We start from the raw sequence: 24325 nt of genomic DNA, 5'->3' as shown, positions 1-24325 counted from the left end.
ACGTCAAAAAAGCTGCACTAGTTGAATGACCTGCTTGCTACATCGACTAGTTCGGATAATATGAAGCTATGGAAGTACGTAGTCGAAAATGAAGATGGACCATCGTCTGGGTCAGACTCGGAGTATCAGGATGGCCGAATGTAAAACATAGTTCACGATATCAATAGCTGTCATCGGCCAGGTCAGCTGTGCTTCGGTATAGACGGTGTGGCCAGATCGGATGGAGACAAGAAAGACTTGGGCAAGAAAAGTGGAAGGAACACACAGAGAGTTGAACTACCGAAGAGATCACATCGGGAGAATATTGCTAAGAGGAAATTAAAGTCGTCGCCGTGGAATCAAGTCCGAGTACAAGAAGTTGGTACGCCGGAGGGTCCATCGCAAATCCAGTTGAATCAAGTCGTCAAGAGTCATTACATTCCGTTGCTCTAAGTGTCGTCGCTCTAAGTGTCGTCGCTCTAAGTTCCGTTCTTCGAAGTCGTTTCGTAACCAACTACCATTGATTTATCATTATTCCATACAAATATCCTATGTACTATTAAATAAACCAGGCCCAGTACCTTACATATTCTATATATATATATATACCTATATATGTATGGTATACTCATTTTTAAACGACATAATTTCGCGCGATCTTATGTCGTTTGGCAGCGACATAATTTCTCGGCTGGAGAAATTATATCGTTTTTTCCTCGGAGGACTTATGTCACTTTTAAACGTCATAAGTTCTCCATATCTAATTTTGAAACGACATAATTTCGCGCGAACTTATGTCGTTTGGCAGCGACATTATTTCTCCAGCCGAGAAATTATGTCGTTTATTCCTCGGAGGACTTATGTCACTTTTAAACGTCATAAGTTCTCCACAAATAATTTTTAAACGACACAATTTCGCGCGATCTGGGAGGAATTATGTCGGAGGAATTATGACGCTATGCCTTATTAACTATGCGCCATATACGATTTTACTATTTTCATGTTAGGATCTATTTCGCCGGGAAAAATAATTGAAACAATGGTAAAATAGTGACATTTACCACTCTGCGCCTAATTATTTCCGAATTAATTTGATTTTTCTAGATTTTTGGGTCAATCCGTTCTGGGTGGAATTTGCTACTGACCAAATTTTATCCCTTGAATTGGTTTAGAGCAGCGGTCGGCACACATATTCAGTGACATTTTGTTTTATATTTGTGTGAGTGATTTGCACGAGGCAGCTCATCGATGTGTGTGTGCAGACCGTTGTTCTACAATGTACGTGAGCGACAGAGAATAAGCAGAACAATTCCCTATGCTCATTTAATAGGACTCTGCCGACCGCTGGTTTAGAGATAAATGCTATACACTGGTCGGCATAATTATTTTGACAGATTTTAAAGTTAAATCTATTCATTTTTTAAACTTATAATAGAAACATTTTGGCACCTATAAATAGAGCACTTCAATTCCGTTTAAATGACAAAACAATGTTCTTAGCCCATTAAGCACCCTTAAACAAACTTTTTTTTGACTCTGCTTTCTAGAATTTATTTCTCCCTTTAAAAAAATCCTAAAATTATTCTAAGTGTGGGGTTTTTAAGATGAAGAGTGTATCTTTGACCAATTTCAGCATTTTCCGAACTTTGAGGTCCTTGTGCTAAGAATCCTTGCGTCGGGGAACGTTTTGGAAAACGCCGTTTAATTGTGGAATTCGTAACGAATTCAAAAATGTAGCATTCATCGAGGTAAATTTTATAGGTTGTACAGTGTAATGATTATTTCTGAGTTTTTTGAATATATACATATATCGCTTGTACAGGGGTGTCACAGATACCGTCGACGGTTTAGAAACCAACCGACCAAAACCGTTGGTGTCACAGGAATTCGAGAGATTTCCTTTTTTCGGAAAATTTACCGAAAAACGACCAGGGCTAGACGCATACACTAAATATCGAATATTCAATAATTATCGAATTTTATTTGACTTATTTGGACTATTTTCCAATAAGTTTTAAACTTAATTTATGTTTTTCTTGCAAAATAACAAAAAGAATATATGTTTAAAGCGCATATTGTACATAATAAAAGAAAAAAAATGAAAATTTGAATTACCCGCCAGACTACATATTGCAGCCCTGAACAGCGGGTTGCCGCGGCCGCGTTGTATTTTTTCATTTTTAAGTTGGCAAGATTTTTAAAAGCGAACCAAAATGGCGTCTGCTTTAGACGCAGAGGAGATCCTTACAAACGGTTTTACATGGACTACCATGGAGATTTAACTCATTGGCCAGGTCCTTTCACAAGAATGCGGCCGCCCTAAGTAAATCCTTTGGCAATGTCGATATTATCGCGAATGAATCGGAAAAATATGGTGTCTTGCGCTGGTAACCTATGTTTACCCCTGAAAATTAGCAAAGCTTATTAGTTTAAATTAATAATAAATATTATTAGAATAAAAATCTTGTACTTTTTTACATGTATGTCTTCTTCTTCTTCACTGCCAGCGTTTTACCTGGCAAAAATAGGACATTTTTTCACGACAGTGATGCCAACTTTTTGCGCAAGGGCGCCCTGTTTTTATTAATTTCTCAATAACTACAACTTATTTTACCATAAAATTTTTACCAGAAATAAGTTTCATTTTTAACTACAATACTAAGTACCTTTGAATAAATAATTCGTTAACAAAACATTTCGAAATTTGGACAAATTTGGTATTTTTAAGTGCTAGCTAATTGGTAACACTGCCAGGTAGACGGTTTGCCGACGGATTTTTTTTAGCTAATTTTTTCGAGAGGTTTTATAAAAAGCATATTTTTTAAATATAAACCGAAGTAGGTATACAAATCGTAGTATGCAGGTAGTTCATAAAATTCATTAGAGTTGTCTTAAATAAAGTTATATTTTTCGGAAACATTTGTAAGTTGGGTAATTTTATCAAAACGTCCGGCAAAATACGGGGGATTTAGAAAACGTCAAAAATGACGTCTGTGACACCGAGATTTGCTATTCGGAAGAAATTTGGTTGGAATGGTTTTCTGTGACACCCCCGATAATGATAATAATTCGGGGAATTTTTTGGAAAACGCAGTTTAACTTGGGACTTATAATATAGCATCCATCGGGGTAAATTTAAAAAACATTCATTTTGCTGCACTGTGTTATTTATGAGTTTTGTAAATATGTATCAGGAATAATTATTATTTATGAGTTTTATAAATATGTTTTAGGAATAATCATTACATGTAAGCGAAAAAAAATATCGCTGACAAATATTGATTATTTTGTGATTTTTGTGCGATTGCAGACGTTCTTGAATTTTGCAAAGATTTAATTGTGTGATTGTAGGTGGAAGCAGGGAGCTACTATTGTTTCCTGCTCCGCTTGCAGGCGAAGAGTTCTCCGTAATTGATCGGCTGCCTAACCGTACGGCTTTTAGTCCGTTAACGTGCTTGAGCGATATCGTCGTCCCTTTCACTCGCACGACTGTCAGTATCGTTAACGGACTACATTTTTCCGACGAGACTACCTTGTACAGTTTTACCATGAGCGAAGCTAAAACAAATAAACAAGGTAAAAACAAGGAGAACTCTATAGTCGGGTTGATGTCAAAACTATGTAATACCCGGCACTCAAAAAAAATCGATATGAATCGTAGGTCAATTTTACCTTATTTATAATCAATTTTAATTTGACCTGGCCTCAGGTAAATTTGACCTGGTCGAAAAGGGTACTTCATATAAAAACAGCGGACGGCAGCGTCCTATTAAGTGAGCATAGGGTTTTGTTCTGCCCAGCCGCTCTCACGTATACTGTAGAACAGCGGTCTGCACACACCCAGTGCAATTTACTCATACAAATATTAAACAAAATGTTATTGTATGCGTGTGCCGACCGCTGTATAAAAACGACCTGGGATTTGCATGGCCTGAAATTAAATGGCCATATCGATTTTACGGTGTCATGCTTTTTTGTGTGTGCTCATAAGTTATGAGTCATAACTTTTTAATTAATGGTCCCATTAGAAAAATGTCTTCTACATTTCGATAGGTATAAATATACACAACAAAATTGCATATTAAAATCGTTAGTGGGCGATTGTAAGCGTAAGATGGGTCGTGGCGCTCGGCTGAAATAAACTTGCGCTGCGTAGGAAGCCCAAGAATATGTGTGGGTAAACTTCTAGCTTTTGTAGTTTCCGAGATCTCATCGTTCATACGGACGGTCAGACAGTCAGACAGACAGCATTAATACAATATACACTTTTACTCTATAGAGTAACGGATATAAATATAAGTGCCGAATTGTGTGTATATAAAGATAAATATATTTACAGCACTTTGTGATTCTGACGATGTGGAGCCTCCATGCTTTGCTCAGGAAGAATCTACAAAAAAATTAAAAATTTATTATCATTCTACCCGTTACTCGTAGAATAAAAGGGTATATTGTATTCTTTTTATACCCGTTACTCGTAGAGTAAAAGGGTATATTAGATTCGTGCAAAAGTATGTAACAGCTAGAAGGAAGCATTTCAGACCCTATAAACTATATATATTCTTGATCAGGATCACTAGCCGAGTCGATCTAGCCATGTCCGTCTGTCCGTCTGCCTGTCCGTCTGTCTGTCTGTCTGTATGAACGCTGAGATCTCGGAAACTACAAAAGCTAGAAGGTTGAGATTTCGCACTCATATTCTTGGGCTTCCTACGCAGCGCAAGTTTATTTCAGCGGAGTGCCACGCCCCCTCTAACGCCCACAATCACCCACTAACGATTTTAAAATGTGTCTGGCGCCCACACCTTTAAAGATTTCCGAGAAGTATAAATGCAATTTTGTTGTGCATATTTATACCTATCGAAATGTAGAAGACATTTTTCAAATCGGACCATTCATTAAAAAGTTATACGCAATCAAAAATTATATATCTATCTCCCTCGCACTCCCTTTAGCTGAGTTACGATTATTAGTCGGGACACCAACCCGACACAGCGTTCGCAATCCCTTTAGCTGAGTGACGGGTATTAGATAGTCGGGACAACAACCCGACTATAGCGTTCTCTTTTGTTTTTTTTTTGTTTTGGTATAAGCCGAAGTAGGCACATTCTTTATTAACACGCCTCACAAGAAATGGTTCTTGTTTTGTCGATGTTGTCGATGATATAGCAAATAAAAAATAATCTGCGGGTAGGTGAGCCATACATCTGGGTTAATAAGTTACAAAAGTCGCCCGTGTCTATCACGGCCGAGGATCCATAGGTCCGCGGGGTGTCGTCTGCGGAGACGACGTCGGCCCAGTGGTGTTGCAAGACGTCTAACCAGGCGGTTGGAATGCACCAGGAGCCGATCCCTGTAGCGATTCGAGAGCATAGTTATCATCTCAGTAACTGTTGGTACACCTGTGTCTCGAAATAAAACGCTATTTTCAACGTAATGATGCCACTTCACCCCAAGTATCCTCCGTAATGCTTTTGTGATGCAATTCTGAACTCTTCTTAGCGACGTGTCGCAAGCGGTGCCCCAGCATGTTATTCCCCAATTTAGGGTCGGGAGAACAATGGCTTTAAAGAGCCGCACCTTGGCCTGAAGGGATAATCCGCTATCTGAGCGAAGTAGCCAGTCCATTTTGTCCAGTTTCGTCCTCGCTGACCCACAGACACAGTCAATCTGACCCTTCCAGCATAGACGGCGGTCTAAGGTAACACCGAGGTATGTTACTCTCTGCACGTGCTTAAGTCTATCACCATCCAAGTAAAGACTGCGGGATCGGCCAGGTCGAAGGGTAAAGGTGGCGCGTTGCGTTTTATCAACGTTTAGCGCAATATTCCAACGAGAGGCCCAACATTCAAACTCGTTCAAAAATGTCTGGACACGCCACGAGGCCGAGGAGGGGGTGCTGCCAGTAGCTAGGAATGCAGTATCATCTGCATTGGTGTCAAGGAGAGTACCACGAACCACTGGGTTTGGGAGATCCGAAGTGTAAATTGTGTACAGAACCGGGCCAAGGACGCTTCCCTGTGGGACACCAGCACGAATTAGACGTAGTCCAGAAAGATGTCCACGAATGTCAACGGCAAACAAAGGTGGAGGACGCAACGGGAACCAAGCATTCTGGCTTGGGATCAGAGCAGCAACCGTTTGCTTTTGAGAGTGCTATTAGATTTGCGTTTCTCACACTGTTCTAGATAGGCAGTACAACTGCGGGAGAAATCACTATGATTTGAGCCACAGTTGATACACTTAAACTGATCCTCTTTCAGTGCTGGGCATTTATCCTTCTTCTTGGTGTCATGGTCGCCAGCGCACCTAGCACATTTAGGTGAAAACATGCAAAAGTTTTTTGAACGATTAAACGATTGACATTTAAAACACCTTAAAGGGCCCTTTCTTTGAATCTGTGGTTTTATAGTAACCACTTGATAGTCAATTACTCGAATGTTATAAACATCTTTGTTATTTTTAGCTGGTACTAATTCAACAAAGAATATGTCTCGTTTGGCCTTGCCATTTTCACCAGGAGGGTTATATACATTCCGAGGGTTGTGCCCCAATTCTTTGAGTCTGGCAATGATTTCATCAACTTCAGTTGAAGCATTAAGGCCCTTAATGACAATTCGGAAAGCTCTCTCGTTTTTGAATTGAAAAGTTCTGTATGGAATTCCATTGTCCTTGAATAGTTTTTGGACAACACGGTATATACTGCCATCATCCACAGTAATTCTACAGGAGGATCGTCCAGTTGTCTTAAGGCGAAAGCCAGTAGTCACGGGTGATAGTAATCCTATCAGTTGCTTATAATCCGTGACGCCTCTTAATAAAAAGGGTGGAGGACGAGGTTCTCGCTTCTTATTCTTGCTTTGGGCAGAGGCATTGGCCGAAAACATCGTGCAGTTATCAGATTGGGGCAAGAGTGTATCGCCAGTAGAGTTCATTGTATCTTCATCATCAGATAGAATACCAAAACTATTATTCGTTCCTAAATATGAGGATGAGGGCTTTTCTCTATTAGAAGGGGGTGACAGTAAGTTCACATTTTTAACAGAAGCCTGAGGAAAGTTTTGATCCTGGTCCGACTTTAGAAGTGCAGACTTATGAGTACTACCATTGAGTTGGTCAAGGTTCCTTCTTTTTCTTAGGTACTTTACCTGAGTGAAACGCTCTTCATCAGCAACACTCTTGCTAATCCACCTGGGGCTTATTTGCTTATTCGACTTCACATCAACATTAATCATTTCTAGATCCTCGTAAGCTGATTCATCAGAAACGTCAGAGAGGCACCTATTTGCATCAAAGGCAGTTGCCTTGGCATTTCTGGATGCCTTGAACACGGCTTCTTTTACGACCTCATCGTTATTTACTGGCGGTCGAGATACTTGGTCTTTGGCAGAGACTGAATGTTTCGTTCCATGTGATTCGTTATCCTTCGAGTGAGCTACCTTATTTTCACGACCGTCGGCCGTAGATTGCAACCGTCGTACCGAAACTAATAGAATTCAGAAAAGAAACAGTTAGTGGGACTGCCGACCTGCCAATAGCGTGGGCAAGGCCGGACAAAGCTACAGGACGCAGAGAAAAAACCAAAAAATGATGAAAAAAAATTAAATTTGTATACAATTTTTATGAAACACGGGATCTCCGAAATAAACACAACCGGTTAGCTTGACACTAAAGTCATTTCCATATTGTATTCGTGCAAAAGTATGTAACAGGGAGAAGGAAGCGTTTCCGACCCTATAAAGTATATATATTCTTGATCAGGGTCACTAGCCGAGTCGATATAGCCATGTCCGTCTGCCGTCTGCCTATCTGTATAAACGCTGAGATCTCGGAAACTACAAAAGCTAGAAGCTTGAGATTTCCCACTCATATTCTTGGGCTTCCTACGCAACGCAACGCTCGGCTTCAGCCGAGTGCCACGCCCCCTTTAACGCCCACTAACGATGTTAAAATGCAATTTTGTTGTGTGTATTTATACCTATCGAAATGTAGAAGACATTTTTCAAATCGGACCATTCATTAAAAAGTTATGCGCAATCAAAAAAATCTCCCTCGCACTCCCTTTAGCTGAGTGACTAGTATTAGATAGTCTCTTGTTCTGTCTTACGTTTCGCTCTATATTGAAGATTTTCATTATTCATCTTTTGAGTTGAGCCCTAGCGTACATTAAACTAGTTGGACTTTTTAGCAAGACTCGCCTTATTCTTGGGTCCAAATAAAGGCTATATACTACCGCATGAAATCTCTGGCCAAACACCTCCGGATCTGGCTAAAATCACTTGGTATCGCCCCTCCCAAACCGACCTGGAAACGCGGCTTTTCACTCAAACGGACCATTTTTGTTGGTGGAAACCGACGGCAAAGGAGGAAAACCAAAATAAAAAACACTCAGAAGACCGGCAATGATTAGGCGCAAACAAAACTAGTGACGGAACACAACAGCTGAGAAGCAATCACAGTGAGTCGGATCCAAAGCTCTTGCTTATCGAACGCCCACCAGAATAATAGCTAAGTCTAATCTACGGTCCCAGCTTTAGCCAACAGGTGGCGTTTAGAAAAGTTTAGGAAAAAAATTTTAAAGCATCGTTTTAGGCGTACTGTTAAATCTCTGCTCAAAACTAAATAAAAATGTTAGGACTCGCCAGGACCCCTACCAAGTCTCAGGGTAACGGTCAGGCCGGGACATTCAATGCGACACCTGCTAGCGTCTCAAAACGGAGTCGATCAGACACTCCCCCGCAAAATAATTTCACACCAACAAACACTGGCAACCTGGTAGATCTTAAAGATCTGAAATCCATGCTGGAGGGTATGTTCGACTCAAAGCTCAAAGAACTAGCTACAAAATCGGACGTTAACTCGATTGCCACAAAAATGGATACGATTCAGCAAAATGTAGAATGTCTCTCAACAAAGGTCGATTCGCTAACAGAGGAAAACAAAATATTGCAGGCAGAGATTATCAAAATCAAAAGCGACAACGAAAACAAACATGCAAGACTTCTACAACTAGAAGACGCAAACAAAAGAAAAAATATAATTATCCGAGGTCTAAAATCCGAAAAAAATCCATTTAATGCTGTATCTGACCTAATAAAAAGGAAATTGTTGATAAAGGACCGTATGGAGATTGACTCGGTAAAGAAGCTGCACGACGCCGACGGAAAAATGGCTGTTCTGGTTGAACTTAACACAGCAAGCGCAGTACAGACCATCCTTAAGCATACCAAAAACCTGAAAGGAACGCGAGTCTCAATCGAACAGGATCTAAACATCGAAAGAAGAGTTAAAAAACGCGTGATGCTAGGCCTCCGCCGGGACATTCTGGAAAGCCACAAAAACTTTAAGGTCACTGTTAGAAATGATCGCATGGTTATAGAAGGTAGATGGTTCTACTGGAATAAAGACGGCACGCTGATGTGTGGAGAAGAGTTAGCACAAAATGTCCTGGAGAACATATATGGTACCTCATTTAAAATAGCCCTAGACTACGAAGTTATATTGAGCAAGCTAAATTCAAAAAACTAAATGTCCCCAATGTAGTACCGTCCCTTAATATTAAAATTGTATCGTATAATATAGCTGGCTTAGCAAATAAGACATTATTTAAACAATTCTTTAATTTTGTAACACAATTCGATATTTTTCTACTATTTGAAACTTTTCTGACCAACGACGAAACGAGTTTTGCAAATTACTTTCCTGATCACTTGCTGCACTGGATACCAGCAGTGAGAGTAGCAGCCCGTGGACGGGCCAGCGGAGGAAGTGTTTACGGAATCAGAAAGCAGCTGGTGAACGAAGGACACATTACCTTTACGAGCAAGGAAAATGCAGAAGTCATCGAAATAAACACGAAAGACGAAAAACTACATATACTCCCAGTATACATTAACTGCAATAACTGGCAAGCAGATTTTGAAAAGGTGTACGATTTCGGACTGACAGCAGGTTGCAATAACCTAATGATTATTGGAGATATAAATGCTCGAATAGGAAAAGCACAAGCCACATCAGAACCCACAAATATAGACCTTAGGACCAGTAGCACGATTCGTAAATCTAAGGACGAAATCTCAGACAGCAAAGGCGCAAAAATTGTTGAGATGTGCGAATCACTGGGACTGACGGTAATGAACGGCAGGACAATCGGTGACCAAGAAGGAGAATATACCTTTATAAGGGGCGAAGCAAGGTCGACTATTGACTACTGTCTCATACAAGGAAAGTGGCACGACGTGGTGAAAGATTTGGGGGTAGGTGCTCAACTTCTTTCTGATCATATGCCCATCGAAGTCCTTTTAAAACTCATTCTACATGAACAAGTCGATAGTACCCAGCCAAAACTCAACCGAAGGTTAAAGTGGAAGGACAACCACCTCCTAAGTTACACAGATGCATTAGTATCAGGAGTCCAACAAATAGAAGATCTGAGTGGGTCTACACTGCTAGCCAAACTGCTAAACTTAATCGTAGATGCCTCCAAGCCCATGCAGCAGTCACTAAACTTTAGCAGAAAGCAACCGTGGTTCGACGTACAATGCGAAAGGGCCAGGAAACACTCTTTTGATTGCCTTAAACAGCTAAGGCGAAACGAAATAATGGGACACATCTACAAAACGGCAGTAACAAATTACAAACGTCTATGCAAAGACAAAGAAAAACAGTTCTGGGTAAATATGGAACGCCAACTGCAAGAAGTTCGCGACAGCAAACAGTTCTGGGAAATCGTTAATAAATTAAACGGGAACAAACAGAAAAAACCCATAAAAGTAAGGGCAACAGATTTGGCTGATTATTTTAGTGGCCTACTCTCCCAAATTCAAAATGAATCAGAAATCAGCTACGCTAAGCCTCTGCTTTCCTCAGATCATATGGACTCCCCTTTCAGCCTTGCAGAAATAGAAAGCGCTGTCCTAGCACTAAAGCTAAACAAAGCTCCTGGTGAAGACCGAATAACTGCAGAATTTTTCAAAAACGCGCCGCTTTGCTTTATACAGCGACTTACCGATGCCTACAACGAATTTTACAGCCATGGAATTTTCCCGGATTGCTTCAAAAAAAGTCTGATCAGCCCAATTTTTAAAAAAGGTGTGGAGAGTGATCCCAGCAATTACCGAGGCATATCTGCTCAAAACACAGTCGCTAAGATTTTTGCAGGAGCACTGTTAAAACGTATGACGACATGGGTAAACCGAGAAAACATTCTTAGTGAATTTCAAACAGGTTTTCGAAAGGGTTTCTCTACAGTTGACAGTGTTTTCGTTCTGACATCAATCGCCCAAACCTTTCTGCAACAAAAAAAGAAGCTGTACATTTTCTTTGTAGATTTTAAAGCCGCCTTTGATACAGTGAACCGAAATAGCCTACTGTATAAACTTAGCCAACTCGGACTCTCAACAAAAGCGATACTAGCACTGTCCAGTATCTATGAGGATAACAAAGCAAGTGTGTGGGACGGATCAGAGCTCTCAAAATGGTTCGATACCAACAGTGGAGTTAAGCAAGGCTGCATTCTCAGCCCTCTCCTCTTCTCTCTCTTCGTGGACGATGTTGTGGATTTCTTACCAGGTGGAGTGACTGTGAATGGAACCCATGTAAAGACCCTTATGTATGCCGATGACATGTGCCTACTGGCTGATAGCCCTGAAACGTTAAGGGACATGATTGCTAGCATATCCGAGTACTGTAAAGTATGGAACCTCACCATAAATACAAGCAAATCAAAGATTATGGTAGTTAAGGGTACAGGTGGCCGTCACGCTAGGAACGAAGAATGGCAACTGAACGGAGTCCAGCTGGAACGTGTAAAAACATTCAAATACCTCGGTGTAACGCTTACCACAAATATTAGTTTTTATACCCACATAAAAGATAAGCTCAAGGATGCAAAAATAGCTATGAACGCCACCTGGAAAAACTTTTTAGGCAGAAAAAACGTTAAAATGAGTGCCAAGTACAGCCTTTTTCAGGCGACAGTGAAAACCATTATGTGCTACGCAGCGGAGGTGTGGGGAAATCATAGATATGAAGACGCGGAACGAGTACTAACTTTTTTTGTAAAAAAGATATTTCGACTGCCACAAAATACTCCCGACTATGCAATCTTTATTGAAACAGGACTGCCTAGTATATTCTCCTACACACTTCAGCAGCACTTTAACTACATCGATAAGGTTATGCATATGCCAAATAATAGACTACCAAAAATAATTGCTAAATCTCTCTGTGAAAGAAAAGAACTTCTATTCTCTAGGTGGACGGATATTGCAACCGAATGCGGTTGCCCCCTTGATCTCGAGGATGCAAGTTCGTGGAGCAGGACACATGCCGAAATAATTTCCAAATACCACAACATAGAAAGAGAAACATTTATAACTAAGGCCAAAAACAGCGCGTCCAGGAGTGTGTATAGAAATCTTGAGCATAATTTATATGAAAAAAACTACTTCCACGATCAACATAAAGGAGAACTCATAAAACATATCTTCCAAGCTAGAACCGAGACTTTACCTCTAAATGGCAGGCCTTACAGCAGCAACACATCACTGGAATGCAGCCTCTGCAACATGCGAGAAATCGAGGATGTTCAACACTTCATTGCAGTCTGCCCTATTCTGAGAGAGATTCGTTTTACATGTTTTACGAAAACCACCCTTTGCGAATCCGATCTCCACAGTCTTCTAAATGGGGAAAACTGGGAGAATCTGGCATTCTTCATTACAAAAGCCAGTAATTACAGGAAAAAAATTATTTTAGAACAATTTTAGAACCTAATTTAACTAAATTAATCCGACTGACGGCATAAAAGCCATTGTCGTTGTAACCAATTTTTGTTTGTTTATCTGTTTTGATGTAACCTTAAATATGTACAGCCAGCTATAAATAAGCAACAAAGAAAAACAAAACACAAACAATAAACCTACTACTACTACTACTACTACCGCATTGCTTGCCAATAGGATTTCCTCCCGACTTTCTATACATTTCTTGAATGTCTGGCTGGTTGGACTGTTCATGACCCCAATTATCAGTTTTAGCTCAAGGCACAGTTTGTAGAATTCGCCCATGTATAGCTGAGAACATTGCAATTTTTGAGTTGCTATATAAGCAGGATTCATTCATTAGGACTTCCTTAAAATAACTTTATTTTTATTAATATTATAATATCTATAATGTAATATTTATCAATAACACTAGTTTACACAACAATTTTTATATATATAGATATATAGTATTATTAAAAAACTAAACGTTTATGAAGATCTGAGTCCAGCAAAGTCACACAGTGTCTGAAACAATTTAATGATTTTGTTAAAGATTACCGAATATATATTACTATAGATATAATACCTTGTCGGGCTTATAAAGATGTGTATGTGGCAATAAGAATGTTGAACCCAACTCTCTTTCAGTCATTGTATTGGCATCCTATTTTATATATAGTAATTGAGTTTAGTAAAATTTTAATATATATTTTTATACAATATGTATTATGTATGTATGTATTATTATTACAGTCAAATTTTTGCAACGCAGACGATTCCATCCCTATATAGCCATGTCTGACTAACCGTCCGTCTCTCCCTCCGTTTCTAGTCAAACAAGTCTTTCATTTTTGAAGCTATCGCGATTAAGCTTTCCCAAAAGTCTACTTTCTATTGCAGGTAGTATATTAGCAGTGTTGGGAAAGGTACTGTGTTTTTTTACCTAGGTAAGGTAAAAGGTATTGTCAAAAATAAATACCTAGGTAAGGTAAAGGTACTTAAATTTCCCAGTACCTAGGTAAAGGTAAAAGGTATTTATAAGGTATTTTTTATTTTTTTATAATTTTTTTGTTTTGTTCAATGTAATTATTTAAACTTAAAATAAGACTAGTTTTCAGTTTTTAGTCGTCTTAATCAAACAATATCTTTTCATTTCATTTAAATTTAAATGTTTTAATTTTGTGCATATATTTTTAAACCACGCGGCATGAATAATTTTATGCACGTATCACTTCATTAATGTATTTATGAAACCCTCATGTACATATTTGGCGCGCAAAAATTCCGTATGTAGAAACATTGACTATATATTGTGCATATGCATGTATATGCCGTTTGTTTACGTACATACGGCATTTTTGCGCGCCAAATACACTTTGGTTTCATAAATAAATTGATGTAGTGATGGGAACATACATACGTGCACAAAATTATATAAAAAAAAACTGCGATTAGTTTTAACTTCACAAAACAAACAATAGAACGGCTGAATTATTAATGCTGCGTTCCGACTATTACAATTCTGAAACGAAACGATACAATGAAACGATACTACAGTGTCGCAGTAAGATTTGGCTATTTTAAATCAGAGCAATGTTTAATACCTATGTAAGTACCTTAATAATTCCAAAGGTATATAAAAACAAGAAAGGAAGCTAGCTTCGGCAAGCCGAAGCTTATGTACCCTTGCAGATCATTCTATTAATTTACAAATCGCAAAAATGTTAAATTTCTTATTATTTCACATTAATTTTTCGATCGTTTCTATCACAGCTATATGATATAGTAGCGAAACGAAACGATACAATGAAACGATACTACAGTGTCGCAGTCAGATTTGGCTATTTTAAATCAGAGCAATGTTTAATACCTATGTAAGTACCTTAATAATTCCAAAGGTATATAAAAACAAGAAAGGAAGCTAGCTTCGGCAAGCCGAAGCTTATGTACCCTTGCAGATCATTCTATTAATTTACAAATCGCAAAAATGTTAAATTTCTTATTATTTCACATTAATTTTTCGATCGTTTCTATCACAGCTATATGATATAGTAGTTTGATCTTTTAAAAATTAAAATCGAAATTCGGAAATATTTCAAAATAGTCATATCGCAGAGTAGAAGGAACTGTAATAAAAACCAACAAAGATATAATTTTTTTCCCATTAATTTCCATTTAATTTTTCGACCGTTCCTATGGCAGCTATATGATATAGTGATCCGATTTAAAAAACAAAAAAACCGAAATTCAGAAATATATAAAAAAAAATGTTCCCAAGAGTAGAAGGTAAAATTTTAAAAAACACCGGAGCTAGAATTTTTTTACGTTTTTTTTTTTGATCCTTCCTATGGGAGCTATAAGATATAGTTGTCCGATCCGTTTGGTTCCGACATATATACTACCTGCAATAGAAATACGACTTTTACGAAAGTTTCATCCCGATAGCTTTAAAACTGAGAGACTAGTTTGCGTAGAAACGGACGGACAGACGGACAGACGGACGGACAGACGGACAGACGGACATGGCTAGATCGACTCGTCTAGTGATGCTGATCAAGAATATATATACTTTATGGGGTCGGAAACGTCTCCTTCACTGCGTTGCAAACTTCTGACTGAAATCATAATACCCTCTGCAAGGGTATAATAAATACCTAGGTAAGGTAAAAGGTACTCAATTATTTGTATACCTAGGTAAGGTAAAAGGTACCACTAAATTGTACCTAGGTACGTACCTAGGTAAAAGTATCTAGGTATGTCCCAACACTGTATATTAGTCGGAACCAGCTGGATTGGACAACTATAAACTATTAAAACAAGAAAGGAAGCCGAAGCTTATATACCCTTGCATATCATTCCTATCAATTTGAAAATCGTAAAAATGTTCAATTTCCTATTATTTCTCATTATTTTTTCGATCGTTCCTATAGCAGCTATATGATATTGTTGTTCAATTTTAATTAAATTAATATCGAAATTCGAAGTATTTAAAAAGAGTCATATCCCCGAGTAGAAGAAAATGCAATCTAAATCCAACGAAACGATAAATATCAAATATATCAAATAGTGTTCCGGTTTTTCTAAATTTAATTCGAAATTCATAAATATTTACAAAATAATATTCCAAGAGTAGAAGGTAATATTTAATAAAAAACATCAAAGACAGAATTTTGTTTACGTTTTTTTTTCGACCTTTCCTATATCTTTTAGCTCAGATATAGTTGTCCGATCAGGCCGGTTCCGACTTATATACTACCTGTTCCAATTGTGTTCCAATTGGAAAAACAAATAATTAGAAAGTACTAAAAGTAATAAACATCAAACTGTTATGCCTTGCCTAAGGCCTAGTACTCACTTCAATCGAAAAGCCTACGAAATGAAAATCTCCATACAAAGTTTTGATCACAAAATTTTCCGCCTGTCATTATACCCGTTACTCGTAGAGTAAAAGGGTATATTAGATTCGTGCAAAAGTATGTAACAGGTAGAAGGAAGCGTTTCCGACCCTATAAACTATATATATTCTTGTTCAGGATCACTAGCCGAGTCGATCTAGCCATGTCCGTCTGTCCGTCTGTCCACAATCGCCCCCTCTAACGCCCACAATCGCCCACTAACGATTTTAAAATGTGTCTGGCGCCCACACCTTTTAAGATTTCCGAGAAGTATAAATGCAATTTTGTTGTGCATATTTATACCTATCGAAATGTAGGAGACATTTTTCAAATCGGACCATTCATTAAAAAGTTATACGCAATCAAAATTTCTATATCTATCTCCCTCGCACTCCCTTTAGCTGAGTTACGATTATTAGTCGGCACACCAACCCGAGTACAGCGTTCGCACTCCCTTTAGCTGAGTGACGGGTATTAGATAGTCGGGACACGAACCCGACTATAACAAATGCATATTAAGATGGTTTCTGGGAAATAATTTTCAACTTTAGACAAAGTTTTGAAGAAGAGTTTTAGATTATTTTAATGTGCGACCAAGTCTATGTTGTAGTCTTGTCAATACTGAATCTGCCAGAAAAGGTGTTAGTCACATTCTGCACTTTTCCGCACTATTGGAGCAATTTGCATTTTTTTCTGATAACCTCACTTTTTTATCTTTGATTTGTATGCAGCAGCGAATAGTACAATTTTCGTGTTTTTGTAAGGTAAACTTTAGATACGATAAATATTTAAAAAAACACTGTGCAATTATCTTTGTTATTAAATATTATTTACTTTAAATGAATGTAAAATCATCATTTGACTATACTAACCTTGCTATTAGTGGTTTCAGTATTTTTGTTAGGAGTTATATTGAAAATATTTAAATAATTTGATTTCACCTAAAAAAAAGATGTTTGGAAACTCCAAAATATTTTTTTTTAAATCAAATATGTTCTTTTTTTTAAAACTAAAAAAATTTTTTTTTGTTGTGCATATTCTACAAAAAAAATTTTTTTTCTTAAAAAAGGCGCGACTATTCCCATTTTTTCAAAAAGAAATCCTTTAAATAAAACAAAAACAAAACTTTGAAATGTTACGTCGTTTTTAAGTAATAACACCAGTTTACAAAAAAAAATCTATGAAATATACGATGAATGAAACCTTTGTTTTCCGGTAAGGTACGTCTTCCTGATTAAGAAAATGGCACTTAAATTTTTTTTTTATGGATACAATTTTCTTTTAAGTGTAAAAAACGTTTTTGACACTTTTTTAATTTCTATCTTGAGTTGTGGTTAACCGATTTCAACCATAAATAACTCATTTTACAGGTAATAGAATGCTCTCCAACTTTATGCATTGAGTTCCATTCATTAGTTTAGAAGCTACACTTCGTCAAAGTTGTAAAAGTGAGAAAAAATGCAAAAATGCTGGCATAAATGGCATCGTTAACAAGAAAGGAAGTTACCTTCGGCCAGCCGAAGCTTATATACCCTTGCAGATAAAGTAATACTCACTCGGTGCAGTTCTAGGGATTCCAGATTCAGTGTTCCTATTTTTGAATTTTGTTTTTAAGTAGTCAAGAATTAAAACGCCTACTTCCTACAAATTAACAATAATTTTCTTATATATGTTTGAATATTCCTATGGGAGCCTTAAGATATAGTGGTCCGATCCGGCTCGCTCCGACATATGTACTACCTGCAATAGAAAGAAGACTTTCGGGAAAGTTTCATCGCGATAGCTTTAAAACTGAGAGACTAGTTCGCATAGAAACGGACAGACGGACAGGCGGACAGACGGACAGACGGACAGACGGACATGGCTAGATAGACTCGGCTATTGGTGCTGATCAAGAATATATATACTTTATGTGGTCGGAAACGTCTCCTTCACTGCGTTGCAAACATCTGACTGAAATTATAATACCCTCTACAAGGGTATAAAAATACACGCCTAAAAACCGAAATTATTTTTATAACTTCTACTGGTAGAAGGTGCTTTGACAAAAAAAACAAGCTATTGATCAATACAATCCACCAAGAAATTAATTTGATATGCATTTTTGAAGCTTGCGACAACGGTGTTTTTTTGGCCGTTTACAGCTGTTAACTGACACAACAGGGCTCTAACAGAGCTATAATAACCGTTTTTCCCAACGTAAAAAATCGATATAAAATCGAACTATTGATTGATTTTTTTGTTAATGGTCTTGTTAGTTGACTGAAAGATGTATCTTTAAGTATAAGTCATAAAACTAATTTCGGTTTTTAGGCGTGTATTTTTAACTATTACCTGTAAAATGAGTTATTTTTAATCGGTTAACCACAACTCAAGTTATCCATAAAAAAACAAAGGTTTCATTCATGGTATATTTCATCGATTTTTTTTGTAAACTGGTGTAATTAATGCCAGTAAAAGTGGACTTTTACCCCATAGTGCAATGTATGTAGGTAGGTAGAAGTGGTGAGGTCGTCTCTGAGGACCTCCAAGTACAGCTGAGCTTCGTTTTGATCCACACCCTCGTAAATTGTTGTGTCCGCGTTCTCTTCAGTACCAGCCTGCGTCATTTAGACAACCTAAAATTCCAGTTATCCTCTGCTTTCCTATTTCTCCCAATGATTCCAGCTGATACGCCCCGAAATATCTCGCCCTGATATGGTTTAGTGCTGGGTAATGACACATCATGTGTCTTACTACCTGCAATAGAAAGAAGACTTTTGGGAAAGTTTTATCCCGATAGCTTAAAAGCTGAGAGACTAGTTTGTGTAGAAACGGACGGACGGACGGACGGAAGGACAGACGGACACGGCTAGGTCGTTTAGCTGCTTTCTTATTATTTTTGCATTAATTTGCTGATCCTTTTCTAGTCAGCTGTATAATATAGCGGTCTCAATTTTGTTAAATTTAATTCGAAATTTTGAAATGTCAAAGAAAAGCTATATATAAGATATCATTTTTTTCCTATTAATTTCCATTTAATTTTTCGATCGTTCCTATGTCAGCTATATGATATAGTGGTCCGATTTATTAAAAAATTAATTCGAAATTCAGGAATAATTGGAAAAAAAAATATTACCAAGAGTAGAACGTAATATTTAAAAAAACACCGAAGCTATATTTATACCCTTGCAGAGGGTATTATGATTTCAGTCAGAAGTTTGCAACGCAGTGAAGGAGACGTTTCCGACCCCATAAAGTATATATATTCTTGATCAACATCACTAGACGAGTCGATCTAGCTATGTCCGTCCGTCTGTCCGTCTGTTGGTTTGTATTGTATTCTCATCTACTCTAGGGTATGTTTTTTTTTAATATTTCCGAATTTCGAATTAAATTTAACAAAAATCGGACGACTATATTATTTAGATGCCATAGGGAAGGATAGAAAAAATAATGTCAAAATGATACGAAATTTAAATTCGTTGCATTTTCTAAGTTAATAGGAATGATCTGCAAGGGTATATAAGCTTCGGCTGGCCGAAGCTAGCTTCCTTTCTTGTTTTGCATATTGTTGGCCAGTTTTATCAACGTAAAAAATGGATGGGCAGGATAAAGTCAAATAAACAAGAGAGAACGCTATAGTCGGGTTGTTGTCCCGACTATCTAATACCCGTCACTCAGCTAAAGGGAGTGCGAACGCTGTGTCGGGTTGGTGTCCCGACTAATAATCGTAACTCAGCTAAAGGGAGTGCGAGGGAGATAGATATATAATTTTTGATTGCGTATAACTTTTTAATGAATGGTCCGATTTGAAAAATGTCTTCTACATTTCGATAGGTATAAATATACACAACAAAATTGCATTTATACTTCTCGGAAATCTTTAAAGATGTGGGCGCAGGACCCATTTTAAAATCGTTAGTGGGCGATTGTGGGCGTTAGAGGGGGCGTGGCGCTCGGCTAAAATAAACTTGCGCTGCGTAGGAAGCCAAAGAATATGTGTGGGAAATCTCAACCTTCTAGCTTTTGTAGTTTCTGAGATCTCAGCGTTCATACAGACGGACAGACGGACAGACAGACAGACAGACAGACAGACAGACAGACAGACAGACGGACAGACGGACATGGCTAGATCGACTCGGCTAGTGACCCTGATCAAGAATATATATACTTTATGGGGTCGGAAACGCTTCCTTCTAGCTGTTACATACTTTTGCACGAATCTAGTATACCCTTTTACTCTACGAGTAACGGGTATAATTAGCAAAGGTGCTAAAAATTTAATTTTTTTTTGTAGAATGGACTGCTAAACCCTTAGTCTACCACTAGAAATCCGTACAATCCTATCATCCCGCCAAAAAAATGGATGGGTAGAAAAACAGAGTCACTCAGAAGAACCGCTTTGTTGCTTGATTCCATACAAAACTTAAAGAAAAATGAATGTCATGTCTGTCTGTCCATTTGTCTGTCTGTCTCTCCGTCCGGATGAACGCTGAGATCTCGGAAACTACAAAAGCTAGAAAGTTGAGATTACTCCAAGCAGCGCAAGTTTATTTCAGCCGAGCGCCACGCACCCTCTAACAAACGATTTTAAAATGTGTCTGGCGCACAAACCTTTAAAGATTTCAGAATAGTAAAAATTCAGTTTTATTGTGTTTATGAATACCTATCGAATACGCCCGATCAAAGTTTTATGTATACCTCCCTCGCACTCCCTTTAGCTGAGTAACGGATATCTGATAGTCGGGGCAACCGACTATAGCGTTCTCTCTTCTTTTTAATTGCAACATATTATTGAATATTATTGAGTACCCTAACCCTAAAATGAAGCTAACCCTAAAAAATGGAAATGGTTTTTAAAAAAAATACTTTTTTTCTCATGCTTTGTCAGCGGCCGGGCGACTGAAATTGTGTCACTGAAATCAAAACGACGCAGGTTCGAATCGCAATGTCACTTATTTGCTTTTATTCTCAAACGGTGAAACCAAAACTCACTATGTTACATCAGTAATGTACCTTGATAGATGCGATAAATTTAGATTCGCTAAGAAATCAAAAATTGAACTGCGTTTACTGAAAAGTTTCCTGACGCAAGTACATATGTAACAACAAGGCAGCGTTTCCATTCTTGGTTGGGATTAACCATGCAGATTCTTAGAGTTCCTGCGCAGCGCAAGTTTGTTTCTTCAAGGTGCCACGCCCACGATCGCCTTAAACGACCTTTAAATGTGACTGGCGCCCACATCTTTACCGGTTTGGACTAAAAACAATAATTAACGCGGTAGGCATTGATACGCAGTATATGGGCGCTATACATACATACATATACATACATTAGGGTGGGTCGATTTGGAGGTCCGTACTCTATGGAACATTCTAAGCAATATTGCCTAAGAAACTATACCTTCAAATCCACGTTTGACCCTCCGCATTATCAAGAGAAAAATACTTGTTATACTCGTTACTCGTAGAGTAAAAGGGTATATTGTAGAACAGCGTTTCCGACCCCATAAAGTATATATATTCTTGATCAGGGTCACTAGCCGAGTCGATCTAGCCATGTCCGTCTGTCCGTCCGTCTGTATGAACGCTGAGATCTCGGAAACTACAAAAGCTAGAAGGTTAAGATTTTCCACACATGTTCTTGGGCCTCCTACGCAGAGCAAGTTAATTTCAGACCAGCGCCACGCCCTCTCTAACGCCCACAATCGCCCACTAACGATTTTAAAATGTGTCCTGCGCCCACATCTTCAAAGATTTCCCAGAAGTACAAATGCAATCTTGTTGTGTATATTTATACCTATCGAAATGTAGAAGACAATTTTCAAATCGGATCATTCATTAAAAAGTTATACGCAATGAGAATGTATATATCTATCTCCCTCGCACTCCCTTTAGCTGAGGTTCGAATATTAGATAGTCGGGACACCAACCCGAGTACAGCGTTCGCACTCCCTTTAACTGAGTGACGGGTATTAGATAGTCGGGACACCAACCCGACTATAGCGTTCTCTTTTGTTTCTTTTGCAAATGCGGAGGGTCACTTGTGGTTTTTGAAGTATATTTATACCCTTGCAGAGGGTATTATGATTTCAGTCAGAAGTTTGCAACGCAGTGAAGGAGACGTTTCCGACCCCATAAAGTATATATATTCTTGATCAGCATCACAAGACGAGTCTGTCCGTCTGTCCGTCCGTCTGTCCGTCTGTCCGTTTCTACGCAAACTAGTCTCTCAGTTTTTGAGCCATCGGGACAAAACTTTCGCAAAAGTCTTCTTTCTATTGCAGGTAGTATATATGTCGGAGCCGACCGGATCGGACAACTATATCTTATAGCTCCCATAGGAACAATCGGAAAAAAAAAACTTTAAAAAATTCTAGCTTCGGTGTTTTTTGAAATATTACCTTCTACTTTTGGGGATGTTATTTTTTAAATATTTCTGAATTTCGAATTAATTATTTAAAAAATCGGACTACTATATCATATAGCTGCCATAGGAACGATCGGAAAATTAATGGAAAAGTAATAGGAAATAAATTCTAGCTTCTTTGGTTTTTATTGTATTATCTTCTACTCTAGGATATGACTCTTTTTAAATATTTCCGAATTTCAATTTTAATTTAATCAAAATCGGACGACTATATCATAGAGCTGCCATAGGAACGATCGGAAAATTAATGGAAAAGTAATAGGAAATAAATTCTAGCTTCTTTGGTTTTTATTGTATTATTTTCTACTCTAGTATATGACTCTTTTTAAATATTTCCGAATTTCAAATTTTAATTTAATCAAAATCGGACGACTATATCTTATAGCTGCCATAGGAACGATCGGAAAATTAATGAGAAATATTAGAAAATTGAACATTTTTGCGATTTGTTAATTAATAGAAATGATCTGCAAGGGTATATAAGCTTCGGCTGGCCGAAGCTAGCTTCCTTTCTTGTTTTTTTGCAATATTGCTTAGAATTCTACGTAGATTACGTTCCCCCACGTTATTGATGTTTAAATAATACAATTATTATTATTAATATACTTTTTTTTTGCAATTAATTTCATAGGAATGATTTGCAAGGGTATATAAACTCCGTCTTGCCGAAGTAATAATTACCTCATTTAATGTGCTTTTGTTATGTGTGTACTCATCAATAGCTTCTTTGTAAAATGTCATCTTGTCCAATCTGATTAATGAAGGAAGTTAGAAAATTTTGTTTAACCAATTTACCTTGTGCGCTTTTGACCAAAAAAGGGCCATACATTTTAAATTATATTTTTTATAAATATTTTTCTTAATAAAATAAGAAAATCTTACCCTGATTAGATAAGGTAACTCGTCATCCACTCTTTGCATACTTTTTTTTGTAAATCAGTAATACTTATATTTAAATAAAATGTATAACGTCTAAGCGAGAAAGTGAAAAGTTGGGTTTTAGTGTACTTGAAATCCTGTTCCTTTTTGCAGGCAGTGGTGTGGGGATAGATAATTTCTGAGCGTTAAATGGGGTGAGTTTCAATCAATATTAGGTCACTTATGCGCTGTGTGAAAATACATGTGAAAAATATGTTATTTTCATACAAGCGGAAGGGACAAAACCTCATTTACCCATTACATTTCTTCCATCTCTGGTTTCAAAATACACGGGATGACACAAAAAGTGAGGGATAAATGAGATTTCTAGATAGTTTTCCAAAGGAATTTGCATTTTCCCTACACCGTTGGCTGCTAAAAAGAACAGGATTTCCAACACTGCCTGCTAAAAGAAACTGGATTTCTAACTCTATAAAAACCAACTTCTCACTTTCCCAGTGGGGTGGCACCGATTATAATATGTTTATACCCTTGCATTATTATGATTTCAATCAGAAGTTTGCAACGCAGTGAAGGAGACGTTTCCGTCCCCATAAAGTATATATATTCTTGATCAGCATCACTAGACGAGGCGATCTAGCCATGTCCGTCTGTCCGTCTGTTTCTATGCAAACTAGTCACTCAGTTTTTGAGCTATCGTGATGAAACTTTCCCAAAAGTCTTCTTTCTATTGCAGGTAGTATATATAGGGGAGTGTAGGGTAATTTGACGAGTAGGGTAATGTGACGAACTTGTCGAATCTCACGTTAAAAATTTCAAATAAATGTAGTCGTCTCCTCTCATCGTGTCGACAATGTTTACAGTTTACAATGTTTTTACAGTAATATTATTAA

At 37.8% G+C, this 24325-nt stretch overlaps 1 protein-coding gene across 9 annotated transcripts in view; it reads right to left on the bottom strand.

The window, feature by feature from the left end:
* Positions 1–13120: 13120 nt before the first annotated feature.
* LOC108054814 (serine-rich adhesin for platelets) overlaps positions 13121–24325 on the bottom strand; it is a 60436-nt gene continuing 49231 nt past the window's right edge. For 2 of the 9 annotated variants that reach the window (XM_017137896.3, XM_017137897.3), the window contains exons 11-13: positions 23235–23304; positions 13333–13410; positions 13138–13271 (exon numbers count right to left, since the gene is read on the bottom strand). In XM_017137896.3, coding sequence (XP_016993385.2) covers positions 13236–13271; positions 13333–13410; positions 23235–23304 — 184 coding nt within the window. In that variant the 3' untranslated portion in view covers positions 13138–13235. Of the gene's footprint in view, positions 13272–13332; positions 13411–23234; positions 23305–24325 lie in introns of those variants that run through there. The other 7 variants (XM_070218000.1, XM_070217999.1, XM_017137905.3 and 4 more) reach the window with 7 other exon arrangements.

The sequence above is a fragment of the Drosophila takahashii genome, chromosome 4 (assembly GCF_030179915.1).
Source record: "Drosophila takahashii strain IR98-3 E-12201 chromosome 4, DtakHiC1v2, whole genome shotgun sequence".
Classification (NCBI taxonomy): Eukaryota; Metazoa; Arthropoda; class Insecta; order Diptera; family Drosophilidae; genus Drosophila; species Drosophila takahashii.
The sequence above is the reverse complement of the archived record's forward strand: the minus strand, read 5'-3'. Positions and strand labels throughout refer to the sequence as shown.